The following is an 18,435-nucleotide window of genomic DNA, read 5'->3' as shown; positions in this document are numbered from 1 at the left end:
TTTCAAACCGATGATGACGATTCGGCGGCTTTGACCAACTTGTCCTGGGTTCGAATCAACGAAATTGTTGAATCGGTAAGTTCTTTTTTTTAAAGTTCAATTCATTTATTTCTTGATTTTTATTTTATCATCTTTTTATATTATTTAAATTTAGCTATTTAATATTTCTGTCGGTTCCAAAGAAGAAGGGACGTTTGGTCGGTTTGGGTCGTCGCTCCCGGTCGGCTGCTCCTTCTTCTGCACCACCGCCCTATGTTGATCCAGAAGTACTTACGGCTCAGCTGAAGGACAAGGATGATCGCATATCTGCGTTGGAGACTCAGATGGCAGCTCAACAGGCGGGCTATGAGACACAGAAGAGTCTGAACGAGCAAATGATGGAGATGATGAAGAGGATGTACCCGAACGAGGTGGTGTTCCCGAACATTCAAGACCCGTAGTTTTTTTTTTTTTCAAAAACTCGGAATGTTTTATTTTTATTTGTACAAGTTTGAATATTATCTAATATGTTTTCAATTTTAATTTTTTATTTTCGAATTTAAATTTCAAAATTTTTAATTTTTTTAAAAAATAATTTTAAAAAAAAATTAATTTTTTCGAAATTCTGAGGAAATACACCCTCGGAAATTTCCGACGAACATTTCCTCGGAATAAGTCGTCGGAATATACCGAGGGACAGTTCCTCAGAATTTTCTGAGGGCAAGGTTCCTCGGAATTTTCCGACGGCCACGTTCCTCAGAAATTCCCGATGAAAATTCCGAGGAACGTTTCGTCGGAACTTCCGAGGATTGGACCATCGGAAAATTCATCGAAATATTCCGAGGAAGTCCTCCCTCGGTATATTCCGAGGACTTTTCCGACGAACTGGTTGTCCTCGGAGTTTCCTCGGAAATTAGTTTCCTCGGAATTCCGTCGGAAATTTCCGAGGGATTTCCGAGGAATAATGAATTTCCGATGAGTTTTTTCCGAGGGATTGTTTCGTCGGTATGTCGTCGGAATACTGTTATTCCGACGACATACCGACGATTTTTTCCCTCAGTATGCCGTTGTTTTCTTGTAGTGTATGTCTGAGTAGTCACCTTGTTAGACTTAGGATTTATATGGTTATGAAGAATTATTGATATTAGAACTGCTAAGGTGATCAATTAACATCCTTCACAGAGTTAGGACTTATCATCATCTAGGAGTTGACAACTGCGAGAGTAGGTTCATACATGTTAGTAATTCTGCTGAGCTAGGTTGTTAGACACATGCTATAGCTAGTTGGTTTAGCCAATTTTGTGAACTTATCGATCCAAGCTTAAAGCTTGTCTGGAAGAAGTATCGACCGACACCTTATTGGTGCATCGATTGACACCCGTTCCGTGTCACATACAAGAGTATGAATATAGATTTGAACACATAGCCTCGCAGCGAGAGCTGGATATCTTACATTAGTATTTGAGTTGTAGGATTGATTATCAAATGCACTTAGCAACTATATCATAATTGGATTAACTGACCTGAAAGTCTAGCTTCTATTTTATCTGCGATCACAAAATCATCTATCTTATTTACCGCTTTATTCATTATTTACTGTTTTAATATTTTATCTGCCTAGCTTAATCTTACGTCTGATCTGATCTATTGTGTGCCCCTGCCCTCTCTAGATTCGATCCTCAAGTGCTACATCCGATCTCTTATTTGCGAGAATTGGCTCTAGGGTTAATTTGAGCTTGCATCACGGTGCCAATTGTTTAATCTGAATTTGGCACGTACCGGAATTAGGTACAAATTTGGTGGTGAGTTATTTGAAAGATGTTTATGGATATATCAAAAGGTTGATTACAATAGAAAGAACTAAGAACTCGTAAAAGCTTAAGAAATCGACAAGTACAAGTAAAACTAAATAAACCATAGTTCTTGTGGCGAGTTATGTGTGTTGGTGATTCTTTAAGCTTGGTCTTTCCTATTTATAATCGATTCCTTTCCCTTTTACTTCAAATCGGTGTGCCCCTTTGACCGCTTTTTATTTAAATGAACCGAGTTCATTTTTACTTGATAGACCTTATCGAGGGATGCAATCTATCTCAAACACTATGTAAACTTTGATATCATATAATATATATAACTGAATTAAGTATTACTGAGCATAATTCTGGTTATGATTGGGTTTTACAATCTACTCCTTTTCCCTAAAACTCAGTTAATTAGGATATCTTTGATGCTTTTGAACTTTAAAACGTGATGCCTAAGAAGAGTTTCCACGCTTAGCGGGGCCAAAATTGTTGTTTGTACAATATAATGCATGTCACAAATAAACCAATATGGCTCTTTCCAAATACATGTGGCTGCCATGAGTCTAATTTCAAATTGTGAAAGTTCTCACAACTTGATCGTAAACCAATAGGTTTAAAATATAAATTCAGGTTTGAAAAATTGAATATTGCGTGAATGAATAAAGTAAGTTTAGAAAGTACCAAAAAGTATTTATTTAGTTAAATCAGCAATAGGTTAACGTTAGAGAAACAAAAAGACCATATAACTTAAATGAACAATAACTTAATTTCTTAAATGAAGAAACAAAAAGTGACTATGGTTAAGGAAGAGATGATTTTCTACGGTATGGAAATCATGTTTGTCCTACTAGGAAGACTCACCACACTCTCTGCCAAAGAAAGAAGACTCCCCACACTGTATAGTACCTACGTAGCCATATATCTAAATTGCCTGATTATCTCCCAGTCCTCTTAAATTATATTTCATGTAGAAGACAAATCATGCAGCAGGAGCATAATCGTAGCCACTGTCATCGTCATCTCCACCATTCTCAGTATATGATCCACGAGAATTGTCCAACAATTCTTCAACACACACTGCAGAAGCACAGTAAAAATTTATGATGACCAAGTTTGCGGCGAAAGACATAGGTGATTTGTTTTTTTTTTTTTGGTTAAAAGTGGATAGATGATAAAAGTAATGGAGAGAGAGACGCAAGAAAAGTGATTTTTAATGTTGATGTGAGTTTATAGGACGAATAAGGGAGACTAACGAGGCTTTTATAGATGGAAATCAAAGGTAAAACAAGTGGTGAACGCACTCCGTGGTTAGGACTGCCTTGGTAGGGTTTGTGATCTACTCATGCAGTTGTGTGTATGGCAAAATTAATTTTACCTTTTTCTTCACACGTAGGATTTTCTTATGACACATCAGACGTTAAGTAAAGTCATTGGTCATATTCCTTGCTAGTATCATATATACGAAAATATTGTCGTTTTTCAATTATATTCTTCCCCACTCACAAAAATAAAATACCATGACTTTTCGATCTATAGTATATAAGATTTATGTTCGCATCACTACATTTCTACTTTTCACGTTCTCTATGCTTTCGGTGACTAAAATTTTTGTTGGATGTGTGATATCAGATGAGAGCTAGAAGGCATTCTTACTTGCAAGACTGCGTTGGTACTTCAGTCAAAAACAAAAGAAAAACACAGCGTTGAAGTAGTCTAGGTAGCCATCACAGATGTGGGAACCGAAATTAACAATGTCGATTTCCGTTTAAATTAGGAAATTAGGAGAACCCTAGTTTTCCAGAGGTCCCGGATATCTGCTAATACCATACGCCAAGCAATTAGAACACGAAACGAGAACGGTAAAAAAATAAGAAATCGAAAAAGAGAGCAAGATAGATCTTATTCTGAATCTGTGTTTGAGCGTTACAACAAGATATAAGCCTGGGCTCGAGAGCTGTCGGCGATATTCCTAGTTCTATCAACCCTAAGACGGCTAATCCTAATTGAGTCGCAGCTCGAAATAACAAAAACGGAAACATGCCTAAATCGCTCTAAGTGCTAAGTTTGCTCTGAAAAAGTCTCTCTCCATGCCTCTCGCCTAGGACTCCTTATATACTCGCTCCTAGGTCGGTTTACGCTTTTCCTCTTCTGTCCTCAAGCCGTCATAGCCTATAAATGGAGATATTCCATTTTTCCCGATCTTCGTAATTATCTTCAAAATTTCGTATTTATCCGCGGAAACTTGACATTTATCTCTCCTTGCGGACCAAGCGTAAACCGTCATGCGGCTTACGGGCTGCTGGTTAAGAAATCGTAAAGTGCGCATCGAGTTATGCCTTAGGCCCCCTTTGGGCCGTCTCCTGACTTGAAGCATTTATTACGACTTCTTTCGATAAAGAAAGAACTTTCCGCAATTTTTATCGCAAAGTTTGATTGATGACTTCGAATGGCGGAAAACATGAAATGGGTTCGCTACGGTCTTCGGGAGATAGCATCGAAGGGTAGACGAGAATGCATGGACTCGTGTCATATCGACGTTTTGGAAGAGCTCGGTCACTACGCAGCGACCGAACAGAACACACGCTCGGTCGCTACGTAGCGACCGAGCGGGATGCGTGCTTGGCTCGAGTTCGGTCGCTACGTAGCGACCGGATAGTGTGCATGTGCGGTAGTTGCGTAATGACCGAGCTTGGTTTGTCCGTATTCCGTCGTCATACTCGAACATATCCGTAGCTGGTTTGGGTATGCTTCTGACAGCTTATGTTTGATCCAAATAGAATTCGAACAAAGCTTTATCTCGAGAACATACGTTGTGACGTTCTCTTGACCGAGCACGATTTGTTGCGGAAAGACATACTTGTATTTTGCGGAGATTTGGACGTTAACTTCGTCGTAACCATTTTCGATCCAAACAGTTAGCCCTCAAGCCCGTTAGAATCGTGGATTTCTAGTGAGATTCTAACGCGCAGTATGGCGAGTTCGGACGAGATTGGTGTATTAGGGCGAAGTTCGTGTCCAAAAATCCGCAAGTAAATAGTAATTTCTCATGCCTATAAGAAGGGAGGTAACTTCTTCATAATCTTTTCACTTGCTTATTCCCAGAGAGAGTTCCCTTGAAATTTTTTTTTTATTTTTTCTTTCTATCCTTTTCTTCTAGATTCTCAAAAGAAAATACGAAATGTCGAGTAAGAAAAGGACTTCGAAGAAAGGATCATCGTCCGCAAACGTTCATGAAGAGCTCCTTGTGCCAAAGATAGAGTGCGTGTCTCATTCGGTAGACCCGGCTGAGAACGAGCCATGGTGGGTTGCGTGTTATGGTTTGATCACACCTCCCAAAGAGAAGCCGTTCCCGGTTATGACCTATCGTTCGGTCGAAGAAGGATCACCAAGTAGGAGCACTAGCGAATTTCTTGGGATCATGCGGTCGTTCTACCAAATTCCGGATACGGTGGAATTTCGGGTTCCTCGTCAAGGAGAGCGCGCTAGTAGTCCCCCGGAGGGTTACTTTACTTGTTACAAAGCATTCGTAGTGTGCTGCCGCTTGTGGTTCCCGATTCCCAAAATTAACGTTCGTGTGTTGGATCGTTTTGAGGTGGCGATAAGCCAATTGAACCCCCTTAGCATCCAGCACCTTGTTGGAGTCCTGATTCTGGGCTACGAGCATGGTCTCTCCCTTGCCGTCGACCACTTTGAAGCGCTTTTTAGGTTACAGATCGTCAAGGATACGGACAAGTATAGGCTGGTCCCTCGGAACTTCATGTCAGTGGTTAAGGGGTTTATTTCCAACTTCAACTCATGGAAGAAGTTTTTCTTCTTCGTTCGTATAGACGCTGCATCTAACGAACAGAATTGTATTCCATCGTTCCGGAGGTTGCCAAACGATCGTCCCTTCATCAATCCGCTTGCTCCGTTCCCTGAGGATATTATCGCAGTGAGGGATCTTCTCAGGAACGGTCTGTTTTTCTGGGCTTCCTTTACGCCGAAGAGAGTTCGAAAGGCGTTGAGGTTTGTGCATCCCGGTCCTGCTTCGGGCGTGGAAACAGGAAGCGACTCCGAGCTTGATGACCAAGGTCCCAACGCTGCTCCCACGGTTGCGACGGGGTTGAACTCTTCGAAGGGGAAAGATATTGACGTTGGTGACATAGAGTTTTCGACGGATGATTATATGCTTCCAGGATGGGATCCAGACCTTGCTTACGGCGATGGAAGCAGTACGAGCGAGATCCCTATTCCGGACTTTGATGATATTTTTGCCGGTCTACCCTTGGGTTTTGATGCTCCCCCGCCTACGAACAAATCGGGGAAGCCGAAAGTCGTCACAGAAGGGTCTCGTATCATCAACGGGGTTAGTTTTCAAGAAATTTGGTGATTGTCTTATGTACCCCTTTTCCCGCTTAAAACTTGTTAATTGGTTCTGCAGGGTCTGAACTTGCTTGGATCGGCCCTTGAGGCGAGCCATAGGGAGGCCATGGTCTATCGCTTTAAAGTGGCGAAAGCAGAGAGGGATCTGGCTAGCATGCAAGGCGAGATGTTGGAGCGCGATGCGCAACTCGCTCGTGACCATGCGAGGGCCATTCGTTAGGCGGAACGGAAGGGTAAGAGGGAGATCATCGAGTTGATGAAGAACCGTGCTTCTCAATTCCAGATCGAGTACGGGAACCTCAAGGATGCTTTCACCTTGGTGGGTGATTACCGTGAGTGTCGCGGTTCAGTCGGGAGCCTTTGGAAGACGCAGGCGGACAACTATATTTTCGAGAAGGAGATGGGATTAATGAAAGGCGGCATGAAGGATCATGCTCACGCTGAGGCGCTCATTCCTCCGATCGAGGGGAGGATCCAGGGATTGTGGGATCCCATCCCGGTTTCTCCTGATACCGTAGAGACCATGACCGAGATTCCCGGTGATTGCGAGGAGGTGGAACGTCCCGCGGATGCATTTGGAGCTTCGTTGTCCGGGAAATTTTACTTTGAACCTTGAGAGGTGGAGTGATCATCCAGAGGGAGGAGGTTGTTTATTTATCCTGCGTTTGTTGCCGAATATGGCTTTTATTTGTCTTTTTTCTGCCGAGTGTGGCTTCTATTTCGAGACATTACATGGGCCTGCTTTGGCCGTTTTATCATCTACCAGGACTGGCTGTTGGTGGCTTTGAATCCCTGCCGCTTATGCGGTTTTTATATATGATGGGCGTTTATTTCGAATTGTTTTGTTTTGAGTAGGTTTGAAGTAAATATGAGTTGTCGTCTCATATTTAATTCCGTTGAGACGTTGAATCTGTCGGTTCGTTCGTGACTTTTCGTAAAAATTACTTATTCTTATGACTTTTGGGAACGTTGAGATGTGAACGGAGAGACATGATTTAGGATCTCGTATTGTTAAGATATCATGTCTTGAGATGTCTGAGGCCAATGCGATGGGTTTAGGGCAAGACCTAGGTTTAATGTGTATGCGGTGACCAGCCGACTATCGATTTTCCTGTTACGATTTCTACCTGATTCCTACCAATTTAAAGTCTGCGATAAGTTCTCGCTTTATATGACTTGTATGGTATGAATCGAGCATCTTTCCAGAGACAATTTTTAAGCCAACTGGAAGTGCTTGACCAAAATTTCGGATTTTTTTTGTAGCGCGCTTTCGTCCTTGTGTTGGACGTTCGAAGATCAAAAGAGTGATCAAGTTGCGTTTGTTTAAGACGGTTGGCGTGTTCATCGGGGCCAATCGACGAACAGGGTGTAAGGTTTTTGTGGTCGCGGTCGGACAATTCGTTCGCATCATCTCGAATTTTAACTTGGCGACGTCTCCCAGTTGTTTCGAAGACTATACGTATATCTTGAGTGCTGAAGAATGATTATTTTGCGATTTTGGCCGGATGAGGCCTCTGACAAGAGTCTTAACATTTGTAGATTTTCTAGGCGTGTCCTGAGACTTTTGCGTTTATTGAAGCGCAAGCGTTTTAATACAAAGGAGCAATGCATATTGTTGTAAAAAATTTCGAAATCTCTAACAAACTCGATTACAATGACGCATATTTTCCTATGTGGGAGTATACGAGTATACGTACCCACTCCCCCCCCCCCACCATTTTTAGAGAGGGGGATAGCTGAACTCGTTTTTCAACGAGCTGCCTACGTACCCCTTTCGAGGATCAAGCCATCTCGTAGTTCTGTTTTATGCCGCGAGCGTTTTTACTCGACGGTTGTTGCCATGCTGACTGCCTTGATCGTGATGACCGTGGCCGGGTCAGTGCTCTTTTCCAGATGTTCCAGTCGAGTTTTAGTGTCGGCTTCAGACTCGTGTTGAGTTTCAACGTCTAAAGCATTTGCGTCAGCAGACGATGTTAAATCGTCTTTCCTTGAAGCGTTTTTGGCCGAAGATTGATCTATCTTCGTGCGCTTGCGATTTAACGTTGTAGAAGTCGCGATTTTCCTTAACTTGTGCTCCGTGAGGAAGCATAGCCGCGACTGTTTCTGACATCTCCAGATAGCTGCGACTCCTTTTTGAGGTTGGGAATTTGACATCCAGGTGGTATGTCGATGGAACGGCTTGCATGGCGTTGAGCCATGGGGTTCCCATGATCACGTTGTAGATGGCAGGATGATCGACCACCGCAGACTCGATGATTTTCGTGATCTCCTTGGCCATGACTAGCAGCTGGATTGATCTGAGAGTCATCGATACTTCGCCCGAAAAACCCGTGAGTGGTTTCGGCGTTGGATTTACTTCTCCGAGTTCAATGCTCATGTGATTGAGAGTGTCGTGGAAGATAACATTGACCGTGCTTCCCGTGTAAATGAGTACTCTTCCGACTTCCAGAACTCGTATGACGAGATATATGACGAACGGATCGCAGTGAGGTTGATCGATCCCACCAGCTTCCTCCTTCGTGAAGGTGATTGAGCTGTTTTGACCGTCTCGGGGAGGAGACCATGTAGGCCAGTTCGCACTCGACTCTGCCTTCCGCTGGTAAGCCTTGATGGCCGAAACTGTATCGTTGCAGTATTGCGATCCTCCGATGATCATGTTGACTCTTCGACGATTGTTATCGTTTCCTTTGTCATCCGGCCTTCTTCCACGTTTATCCCCGGATTGGTTTCTTTGAGGGGATTTCTCTGCGGGCGGATTTCTGTCCGTCTTCGGGGGGCGATCGGTCTCGAGGATGAGATCTTTCACGCTGGTCACTTCCGAGAGCTCTCCAGCTAGTAGTTTTGCAGCCAGCTGTGCTCCCAAGACTTTGCAGTTAGTCGTGGAGTGTCCTCGGGACTGGTGGAACTCGCAGAAGGTGTTTTCATCATATCCTTGATTGCGAGTCCACGTATTACCCGTGGTTCGGCCTTGGTCCGAACTGATCGCGTAATTGTGCGCTCCTTGGAGATCTCCCCCCTCGTGATGGACGTACTTGTCGTTACGAGAGTTCTTCTTCTTCGTTTTCGGGTCCACGTCTTTCGAGGATGGTCTCGTCGACTTATGTTTTTGCGATAAGACTTTCGTTATTTCCTCGATTATGATGTACTCTGTCGCCTTGTGGAGGGCGTCCTGGATCGTCCGCGGTTTGTCGAGGGTTATCCATTTTCTGAATTTCGACTTGTACCAGAACGTCTTTCGGAGCGCGTCAATGGCCACCTTGTCGCTTATCCCGCTGACCCTGGACATTACCAGCTTAAATCGGCTGATGAACTCGCGGAGGGGTTCGTCCTTGTAATAACCCTCACGAGCCAATAAATTTTTGGTAGAGAAAAATCCCACTCAACCAGTTTTTAGTTGGTTCGACCATGATTAATAAAAATAAAAATCGACCCGGTAGATTAATTTCTCGATGGGACTGTCTTGTGGTCGAAAGACCTTCACTTGATAGTTTGGCCGAGTCTTAAATATTTTGGTCGGATTTTTACTAAGCTGGACGAGACTTTCTGGGAACAAGACGAGAGACAAAGACAAGGAATATTTGGTTGAAAAATTATTTAAATGATCGACCAGCTGCCTAATTAATTTTGGACTAGACTCATGTCTTCCACCAGCTTGTTTGCTCAGTATTTAATCACATGACTTGAACCTGTCTGCTTACCTAGCTTCTTCAGTATCTGGCACATGGCAATCACAAGCTGCCTGTGTGCTTGTTTCCTTTCTCTTTGATTAATTTTGATTGGCTGGAGACTGCTTGATGGGAAGGAAAGGACAGTGTGCTGCAGATGATGAAGCAGGTTGCCAACTGTCTGCTCTTAGCCATGCTTTGTTATAAGCTAAACCCTCAGGTGAAGCAACCACAGCTTGTATTTAACCCTCCTCCAGCTGCTTCCCACGTTCTGAAACCTACAGAAAAACCTAGAGAATTTCAGAGAGAAAGAGAGAAAGAAGAACAGAAAAATCAGTGAGAAAATTAGGAAAAAAAATCAAGAAAAAATTCTTGGTGATCTAATCTTCAACCCTAGACCAGTCTGTTGCTTTGAGAAAGATCAGAAGTTCAGCCGCAAGCTTACCATGGAGAAGAGGATCAGCTGAGGCCATCTAGTCCTTTAGTTCGTCTTGCTAAGGTGTGGAGCTTTGCTAGTCCCATCCTGTCCTTTCAGCCTTGTTCAAGAGGAACTCAAGTCTTGTCCAAGCCAATTTCAAGACTGTTCTTTAGGTGAGTCTAGACAGAAGATGAGATAGATCATGAATGAGTACATGATTGACTTTAAATTGTAGTATCTCAATTAGATAGTAAAGTCTTTGAAACCTTTAAGAAGTGTATGGTGTTTACTTAGTGTAAACACTTACACTTGAAGATTAATCAAAAGGTTAAAGTGAGGTTAATCATAATCATAGTACTTGTTCTCAAGTACTAATCTTAATTACGAAATAATCATGGTTTTGATTATGGATTAATCTTAGTTTAATTAAGAATTAATCTTGGTTTAATTGAGAATTAATCTGAGATTAATTAAGGAGTAATCATGATTAATTAAGTACTAATTTTGAATTAATTAAAGATTAATATGAGATTAATTAAGGATTAATCTAGGATTAATTAAGAGTTAATTATGATTAATTAAGGATTAATTATGGATTAATTTTGGAAGCAAATCATGTGAAGTCTTGTTATATTCACAATCCCTAAAGCCCCCGCATTACCGTGACTTGGGCCTGCGAACGGAACAAGGTCATGAAGACACGATGATGGGGTAGCTCCATGGAGACCGTGTACTGCATGACGATGCAGTGTCGGATTGTTCATACCAGACATTCGACAATGATGGTGATGCTAACTCACTAGTCTCGGTTAGCCTTAGTGGTTTTTCGGGTCTAGTATATATATTGTATTATATGAGTATGGTAACGGGCGGGTGTTGTGGAAGTGATGTTTATAATAAGAATTCACAATGATGATCGATAATAAAGTATAGTACTAGTACTTGCATGATCATGTATATGCATTTGATAACTGTTTGGTTTATTATTGATTGTGTTGTGATTCTAGATTCACTGAGTAAATTAGTTGCTCATGACTCATTCGTGTGTGCAGGTAACCCTTAGGCGGGAGCCACTTTACTTTTTGGACGGAAGGAACGGCCAACCAGCGGTAGTATTTTGTTGTCCTTGCAACGTACCTTTTGATGTATATTTACTTAAAACGTTGTTGGGCAATAGGCCATAGGATAAAACTATAACACTTTGTAAGATGTTTAAAGTAAATAAATAATGTATAAAAGATGTTTATAAATCACGAGTTCTCATATGATATTAGTCCTTGTCCGGGACGAACTAACTATCGAATATTGCTTTATCGGGTTGAAAAGCCTAGAGTAATATCCGATAGGAGCGTCTGTGTTCTTTGGTTGTTGGTCTAAGGCGATCGGATTTATTTCGAGAACCTCCGGTCGACCATTAGGGAACATCGACCGTGTCATTTCCGGTTATCTATGATCGGGGGTGTCACAGTCCTCCCTCTGGGATAGGCTCCAGAGATTGACATCGGAAGTTTCTCTATCTATGAACATAGAGTATTGTTTGAGAAATTCCGATGCGAGCTGTCGGAAATTCCCGATAGAGTTTTGCTTAAGACATGAGAACCATTCGAGGGCTGCTCCTTCCAGATTCTCGACGAATAGGCGGCAATAGCTGGCGTCTTTTTCGCCGTCCTTCAGTCTTGCTCTTCCCATCGTGATGTGGAAAGCCTGAAGGTGCGCCTTAAGATCGGTTGTGCCATCATACTTTGGCACTTTGATTTTCCCCGGGTCAGATACCCTCATATCAGAGATGCGAGTGGTGAAGGGAGCCCCTTCCAGCAGCCTGTCGATATCGGGGGCAGCGCTAGTAGCGTGATGAATCTGGGATTTCAAGGCTCTTACTTCTGCCGCAGTTTTGGTGATGTAGTCGCGAAGATCACGGATATCCGACGTCTCGTCAGCAGATTTCCGAGCCTGTCGGCGTTTACTGCAAGTGAGCTCGGTTTGCTTTTCAGCCAGCTCTTCTTGCTCGTTCCAATAGAGGATTTCCTCCTCCTCCGTCATTGGTTTGTCGAACGGAGAGCTTTCCCGAGCGGATCGACTTCTGGTCCTTCTTGGATGTTTGTCGACGTCCTCCTCGGTATCGTTGGAGACGTCGCTGGGATACAAGTCGACGTGCTCGACTTCATTATCCTCTGAATCCTTTGCGGGAGGCGGAGGACTCTCAGGGTTCCCCTTTTCGACGGGAGATTTTCTGCTAGGGTTTTGACCCGAAGGTCGTTCCCGCGTAGTTCTAGGCCTATCGAGTGGAGTTCCGAAGTCTAGTCTTTTCCCGCGGACTTTAGTGGTTCCGCGGGGGCGGATTGCTCGAGTCCTTGCTGTTAAGGTTTCCACCTGTTTGGTCAAGGTGCTCACGAGCTCATCTCGTAGGTGGCGAACATCTTTTTAAACTCCTCGAGCGCCGCGGTGTTGGTTGGTGCGTTGGCTGCGGATACGTCTTCTTCTGGAGTGTGGAGATCAGTGCCGCTGCCTCCGTTAAGAGGAGTTTGCACGTTGTTCGTATCGTCAGTTGACATGGCTGGTTGTGCGTGATGTGGTGGCGAATTAGATTGATCCGTACCCTCCCTCCTTCTAGCGCCAAACTGTGGGAACCGAAATTTGCACTGTCGATTTCTGTTTAAATTAGGAAAGTAGGAGAACCCTAGTTTCCTAGAGGTCCCGGATATCTGCTAATACCACACGCCAAGCAATCAGAACACGAAACGAGAACGGTAATAAAATAAGAAATCGAAAAAGTGAACAAGATAGATCTTATTCTGAATATGTGTTTGAGCGTTAAAACAAGGTATAAGCCTGGGCTCGAGAGCTGTCGGCGATATTTCTAGTTCTAGCAACCTGAGACAGCTAAACCTAATTGAGTCGCAGCTCGAAATAACAAAAACGGAAACATGCCTAAATCGCTCTAAGTGCTAAGTTTGCTCTGAAAAAGTCTCTCTCCATGCCTCTCGCCTAGGACTCCTTAAATACTCGCTCCTAGTTCGAGCCGTCATAGCCTAAAAATGGAGATATTCCATTTTTCCGATCTTCGTAATTATCTTCAAAATTTCGTATTTATCTGCGAAAACTTGACATTTATCTCTCCTTGCCGACCAAGCGTAAACCGTCATGCGGCTTACGGGCTGCTGGTTAAGAAATCGTAAAGTGGGCTTCGAGTTATGCCTTAGGCCCCCTTTGGGCCGTCTCCTGACTTGAAGCGTTTATTACAACTTCTTTCGATAAAGAACGAACTTTCCGTGGTTTTTACCGTAAAGTTTGATTGATGACTTTGAATGGCGGAAAACATGAAATGGGTTCGCTACGTCTTCGAGAGATAGCATCGAAGGGTAGACAAGAATGCATGGACTCGTGTCGTATCGACGTTTCGGAAGAGCTCAGTCGCTACATAGCGACCGAGCGGGATGCGCGCTCGGTCGCTACGTAGCGGCCTAGCTTGGCTCGACCTCCGTCGTTACATAACGACCAAGCGGGACGGTCACTCGTTCGCTACGTAGCGACCGAGCGGGACGGACGCTCGGTTGCTACGTAGCGACCGAACTTGCTCGAGTTCGGTCGCTACGTAGCGACCGGATAGTGTGCATGTGCGGTAGTTGCGTAATGACCGAGCTTGGTTTGTCTGTGTTCCGATCGTCATGCTCGAACATATCCGTAGTTGGTTTGGGTATGCTTCCGACAGCTTATGTTTGATCCAAATAGAATTCGAACAAAGCTTTATCTTGAGAACATACTTTGTGACGTTCTCTTGACCGAGCAGGATTTGTTGCAGAAAGACATACTTGTATTTTGCGGAGATTTGGACGTTAACTTCGTCGTAACCGTTTTCGACCCCAACAACAGAATCACTAGTAAAAAAGCCAGTTATAACCCATGGGTTATAACCATGAAATTGCCACAACAATTTCGTGGAAAAATCGAAAAAGCCACGATTTTTCCATGGAATAGCCACAAAACAAGAAACCTGGCAATTTGTGTGAAATTTGTGACTTAGGGTTTATATTTGAAGAGTGGAGTCGATATTGTTGTTTATCGTCTGAAATTCTCGAACTGTCTTCTCCGATAACATCTTCGCCGAAATCGTCTTCTCCTCAAGCGTTTCTACGAAATCTTCTTTGTTGCAATCGCCTGAAATCTTCTTCTCTGATAAGCTTTTCGAGTTTGTGGCTGAGTTTTAATTTATGTTGTGGCTGAGTTACTTTTCTTTTACGGCTGGTTTATATATGCAGTTGTGGCTGAGTTACTTCCCGCCAATCTCCGAAAACCTAGCTATAAGAAATGTGCATTCCGAGGATAAAAGGCAAATACATTCCAAAAAATACCCAAATTGGCAATTGTGGAATGTATTCATTTAAATTTGTTTGTGATTTTATACCCATATTTGGATAATCCAAAAAACATTTTCCAGATCTGAGTGAAAGAGAAGATTGAACAAGAAGAGAATAGAGGAGACAAGAAGAAGTGACAGATTCAGCAGAGACGACACAGAGGAGTTCAATGAAGCTTGGAGACATGGAGGAGTTATCACCAGAATGGTGCAGAAAATCTGTATTTTTGGTTGTCTATGTAAGAAACATAACTCACCTATGTATTTTGTATTTGACTTATGCTATGTTTACAAAACTAAGTCGTGTCGTTTATATATCTCAATCGTGTGGTTTATATAACTCAGCCATACCTCAAACATACCCTAAAATCAGAAAACGTTTATATAACTCAGTCGTGTTATTTAGATAACTCAGCCATACCTCAAACATACCCAAAAATCAGAAAACTGAATTCAAGTACTTAAAAAATTATATTGAATATCATCTTATCAATATCAGTGAATATAAATCAACTGAATGTGTATAGTTTCTTGAATTTTCAAATTGAGACTTTAACTTGATCTTGAGATATATGTTATCTTACAATCACTTGTACAATTCTTACTTACAAAACTCTAACTTTGATCTTTTCTTAAGTCTAAACCTCAAATCCTAAACTATAGAATTATAAAGTTATAAATGTTATAAAGTTTATCTTTGAACATTAAATCTGATATTTTTTTAAAATTTTAAGTTTAAGGTTTAGGTTTAAAGTTTACCTTTATAGTTTAGAGTTAAACTCAAATTTTAATCATTTTTTAACAATTTAATCTTTAATTTTTAAATTCCATTTTTAATTTTGATTTAAACCCGTAATTACATTCTTTAAATTTAAGAAATTTTTAAAACAAATTGAAACGAACTAAGTTATAGTTTATACTGTTTTTTTCATTACAATTGATTGATTTTAATCTAAGGGGTTTTTTTTTGTCACCAAATCTAAGAGTTTAAAATTATCTTTTTGTCTATCCTCCTTGCTGCGAAGTCCCGACGCTAGGCTCGATCCTCCTTGCTGCGAAGATTACCCGTTATCACTCATGGCAAGCTTCCTCTTCCGGCTCTTAGGCTGAGCAACCGGAACAGCACTAGGAGCACGCAACGCTAGAACGATTTCTTTCCTGGCCGGAGGAGGAGGCATAGAGTCAGTGGCCCTCTCCTTGTCCTCGACAAGGATTGGAGTCGTGGACGATCCGGCAGGTAGAGCTTGCGGAAGAGGAGCCACGACCTCGGTCCCATGACCCGGGGAAACAACCCGCGCAGAAGAAGACGGGAACTCGGAACCAGCTTGAACAAGTTCCTTCTCGTCTTGGCGACGAACTAGTTTCTCTCGGAAGGAGAGATGACCAGCAACACAAGCCGGCGCTTTAGCCGGAGAAGTCGGAACCGGAGCCGGAGAGGTGGCCTTGCCCATCTCGACGTCGAAATCTCTCTTGTCACCTTGGGAGGAAGACATGTTGAAAGCAAAAGTGTTGGAGCTAGAGAGGTTTTTGAAGGTACGAAGAAGGGAAGGTGTGAAGAAAATGAATGACAAGAGCTCACTACTTATAGAAGTATGGGTTCGGAATTCATATCTTTAACGAACACACTGTCTCGATAACTTTTCTTCCGCGGAATTTAAAGTATGAACTTCGTCCAAAACGCTTAACCTTGCTAAAATCGTTAATCCGCCCGCTAGAGTCACGCTCTAACGAGCTGGGGGGCTAACTTTTGGGGTCAAAAACGGTTGCGACGAAGTTGACATCCAAAACGTCCGAGGTAGAAAACGGAAATTCTCCGGTAAATACTTTTTCGAAATAGATTCTTTCTTACAAAAAAGTTTGCGGAGGAAAAACGAAACATCCGACGAGAGCTCGAAAAAGGTCGCTACGCAGCGACCGAGCTCGAGCCAAAGCTCGGTCGCTACGTAGCGACCGAGCGCTCGTCCCTCTCGGTCGCTACATAGTGACTGGGCTCGAGCCAAAGCTTGGTCGCTACGTAGCGACCGAGCTCTTCCGAAACGTCGATACGACACCAGTCCATGCATTCTCGTCAAACCTTCGATACTAACTCCCGAAGACCATAGCAAACTCGGTTCATGTTTTCCGCTATACTAAATCATCGATCAAACTTTGCGGATTGAAACCGCGGAAAGTTTGGTCTTTATCGAAAGAAGTCGTAGTAAACGCTTCGAGACGGAAGACGGCCCAAAGGAACCTAAAACACGACTTGAGGCCCACCCTACGATTTCTTAACTAAAAGCCCGTAAATCGTGATATGATTTACGCTTGGCGCACAAGGAAAGATAAATGTCAAGTTTCCGCGGATAAATACGAAATTTTGAGGATAATTACGAAGATCGGAAAAAATGGAATATCTCCATTTTATGCTATGACGGCTTAAGGGCAGAAGAGTAAAAGCGTAAACCAACCTTGGAGCGAGTATATAAGGAGTTTTAGGCGAGAGGCATGGGCGAGAGACTTTTTCAGAGAAAACTCAGCACTTAGAGCATTTTAGGCAATTTTCCGTTTTTGTTATTTCGAGCTGCGACTCAATTAGGTTTAGCCGTCTTAGGGTTGCTAGAACTTGGAATCTCTCCGACAGCTCTCGAGCCCAGGCTTATACCTTGTTGTAAACGCTCATACGCAAATTCGGAATAAGATCTTCCTTGCTCTCTTTTCGATTTCTTATACTTTATCATTATTATTCTCGTGTTCTGATTGCTTGACGTGTGGTAATTAGCAGATATCCGGGTCCTCTGGGAAATTAGGGTTGTCCTAGTTTCCTTATTTAAACGGAAATCGACAGTGCAAATTTCGGTTCCCACAATGGGGTGGTTCCTAAGGGGGTTTTGAAGGCAGTCCAGTAGGCCATAGTGCATTGTTCAGTTTTCTAGACCAGTCTTTTCTCGATGTGCCCACGGTGTTTTATAAGATTTCTTTGATTTGTCGATTTGAGACTTCTACCTGCCCACTCGTCTGCGGGTGGTAGGGTGTAGCAACTCTATGGTGTACTCTATTCTTACAGAGAAGTCCTTCAAAAACTTTGTTGATGAAATGGGAACCACCGTCACTTATTACTATTCGGGGTATTCCGAATCTCGGGAAGATAATGCTTTTAGAAAACTTAATAACTACAGATGCGTCGTTTGTGGGGGAAGCTACCGCTTCGACCCATTTTGACTCATAGTCAACAGCGACTAGTATGTATTTATTTCCGTACGAAGAAGGGAAAGGTTCCATAAAATCTATTCTCCAACAGTCAAAGACTTCTACGTCCTTAATAGATTTCTGTTCCATTTCATGTCTTTTACTGATTTTTCCCCTTCGTTGGCATCTATCGTATTGTACTATGAATGCATGAGCATCGCGAAACATGGTTAGCCACCAGAATCCTGCTTGAAGAATTTTTGATACCGTTTTAAAGGTTGCAAAGTGCCCACCATAATCCGACCCATGTCATTGGAATAATATATCATGTATTTCAGTATCGGCGACGCAGCGTCTATATATCCCGTCAGAGCAGTGTTTGTAGAGATATGGTTCGTCCCAGTGATATCTCCTAACTTCTCTTGGAAATTTCGTTCTAGTGTACCCTCTCAACTCTTCGGGTTCTATGTCGGCAGCTAAATAATTTACTATATCAGCGTACCAAGGTCTGTCCTTTGAACTTGTCCGACTATATGCGCTTCTTGATGCAGACTTTCATCCACGGGGGAATCATGGTCAGAGCATAGCTTGTTGTGCGCGATGTTAACCTTTATACCGAAGGTGATGGTTTTGGGATTAGTCTCTTTGTTCAGAATATCTGTAGTATCGATCGACATACAATCATTGTTGTCG

At 42.7% G+C, this 18,435-nt stretch overlaps 1 protein-coding gene across 1 annotated transcript; it reads right to left on the bottom strand.

Moving 5' to 3' along the window:
- Positions 1-11,591: 11,591 nt before the first annotated feature.
- LOC117134174 lies at positions 11,592-17,097 on the bottom strand. The gene is made up of 2 exons (XM_033292078.1): positions 16,493-17,097; positions 11,592-13,684 (listed from the first exon to the last, which is right to left on the bottom strand). The coding sequence occupies exon 2, from the start codon at positions 12,261-12,263 to the stop codon at positions 11,667-11,669; it is 597 nt and encodes a 198-aa protein (XP_033147969.1). The 5' UTR covers positions 12,264-13,684; positions 16,493-17,097; the 3' UTR covers positions 11,592-11,666.
- Between the last annotated feature and the right edge of the window lie 1,338 nt (positions 17,098-18,435).

This window comes from Brassica rapa, chromosome A05 (genome assembly GCF_000309985.2).
Source record: "Brassica rapa cultivar Chiifu-401-42 chromosome A05, CAAS_Brap_v3.01, whole genome shotgun sequence".
Taxonomy (NCBI): domain Eukaryota; kingdom Viridiplantae; phylum Streptophyta; class Magnoliopsida; order Brassicales; family Brassicaceae; genus Brassica; species Brassica rapa.
Note: the sequence above shows the minus strand (reverse complement) of the source record. Positions and strands in the feature narration are given on the sequence as shown.

Bases quoted from the DNA above. Each gene is read 5' to 3' on its own strand.
- LOC117134174 (XM_033292078.1), bottom strand. From the start codon at position 12,263: ATGACGGAGGAGGAGGAAATCCTCTATTGGAACGAGCAAGAAGAGCTG.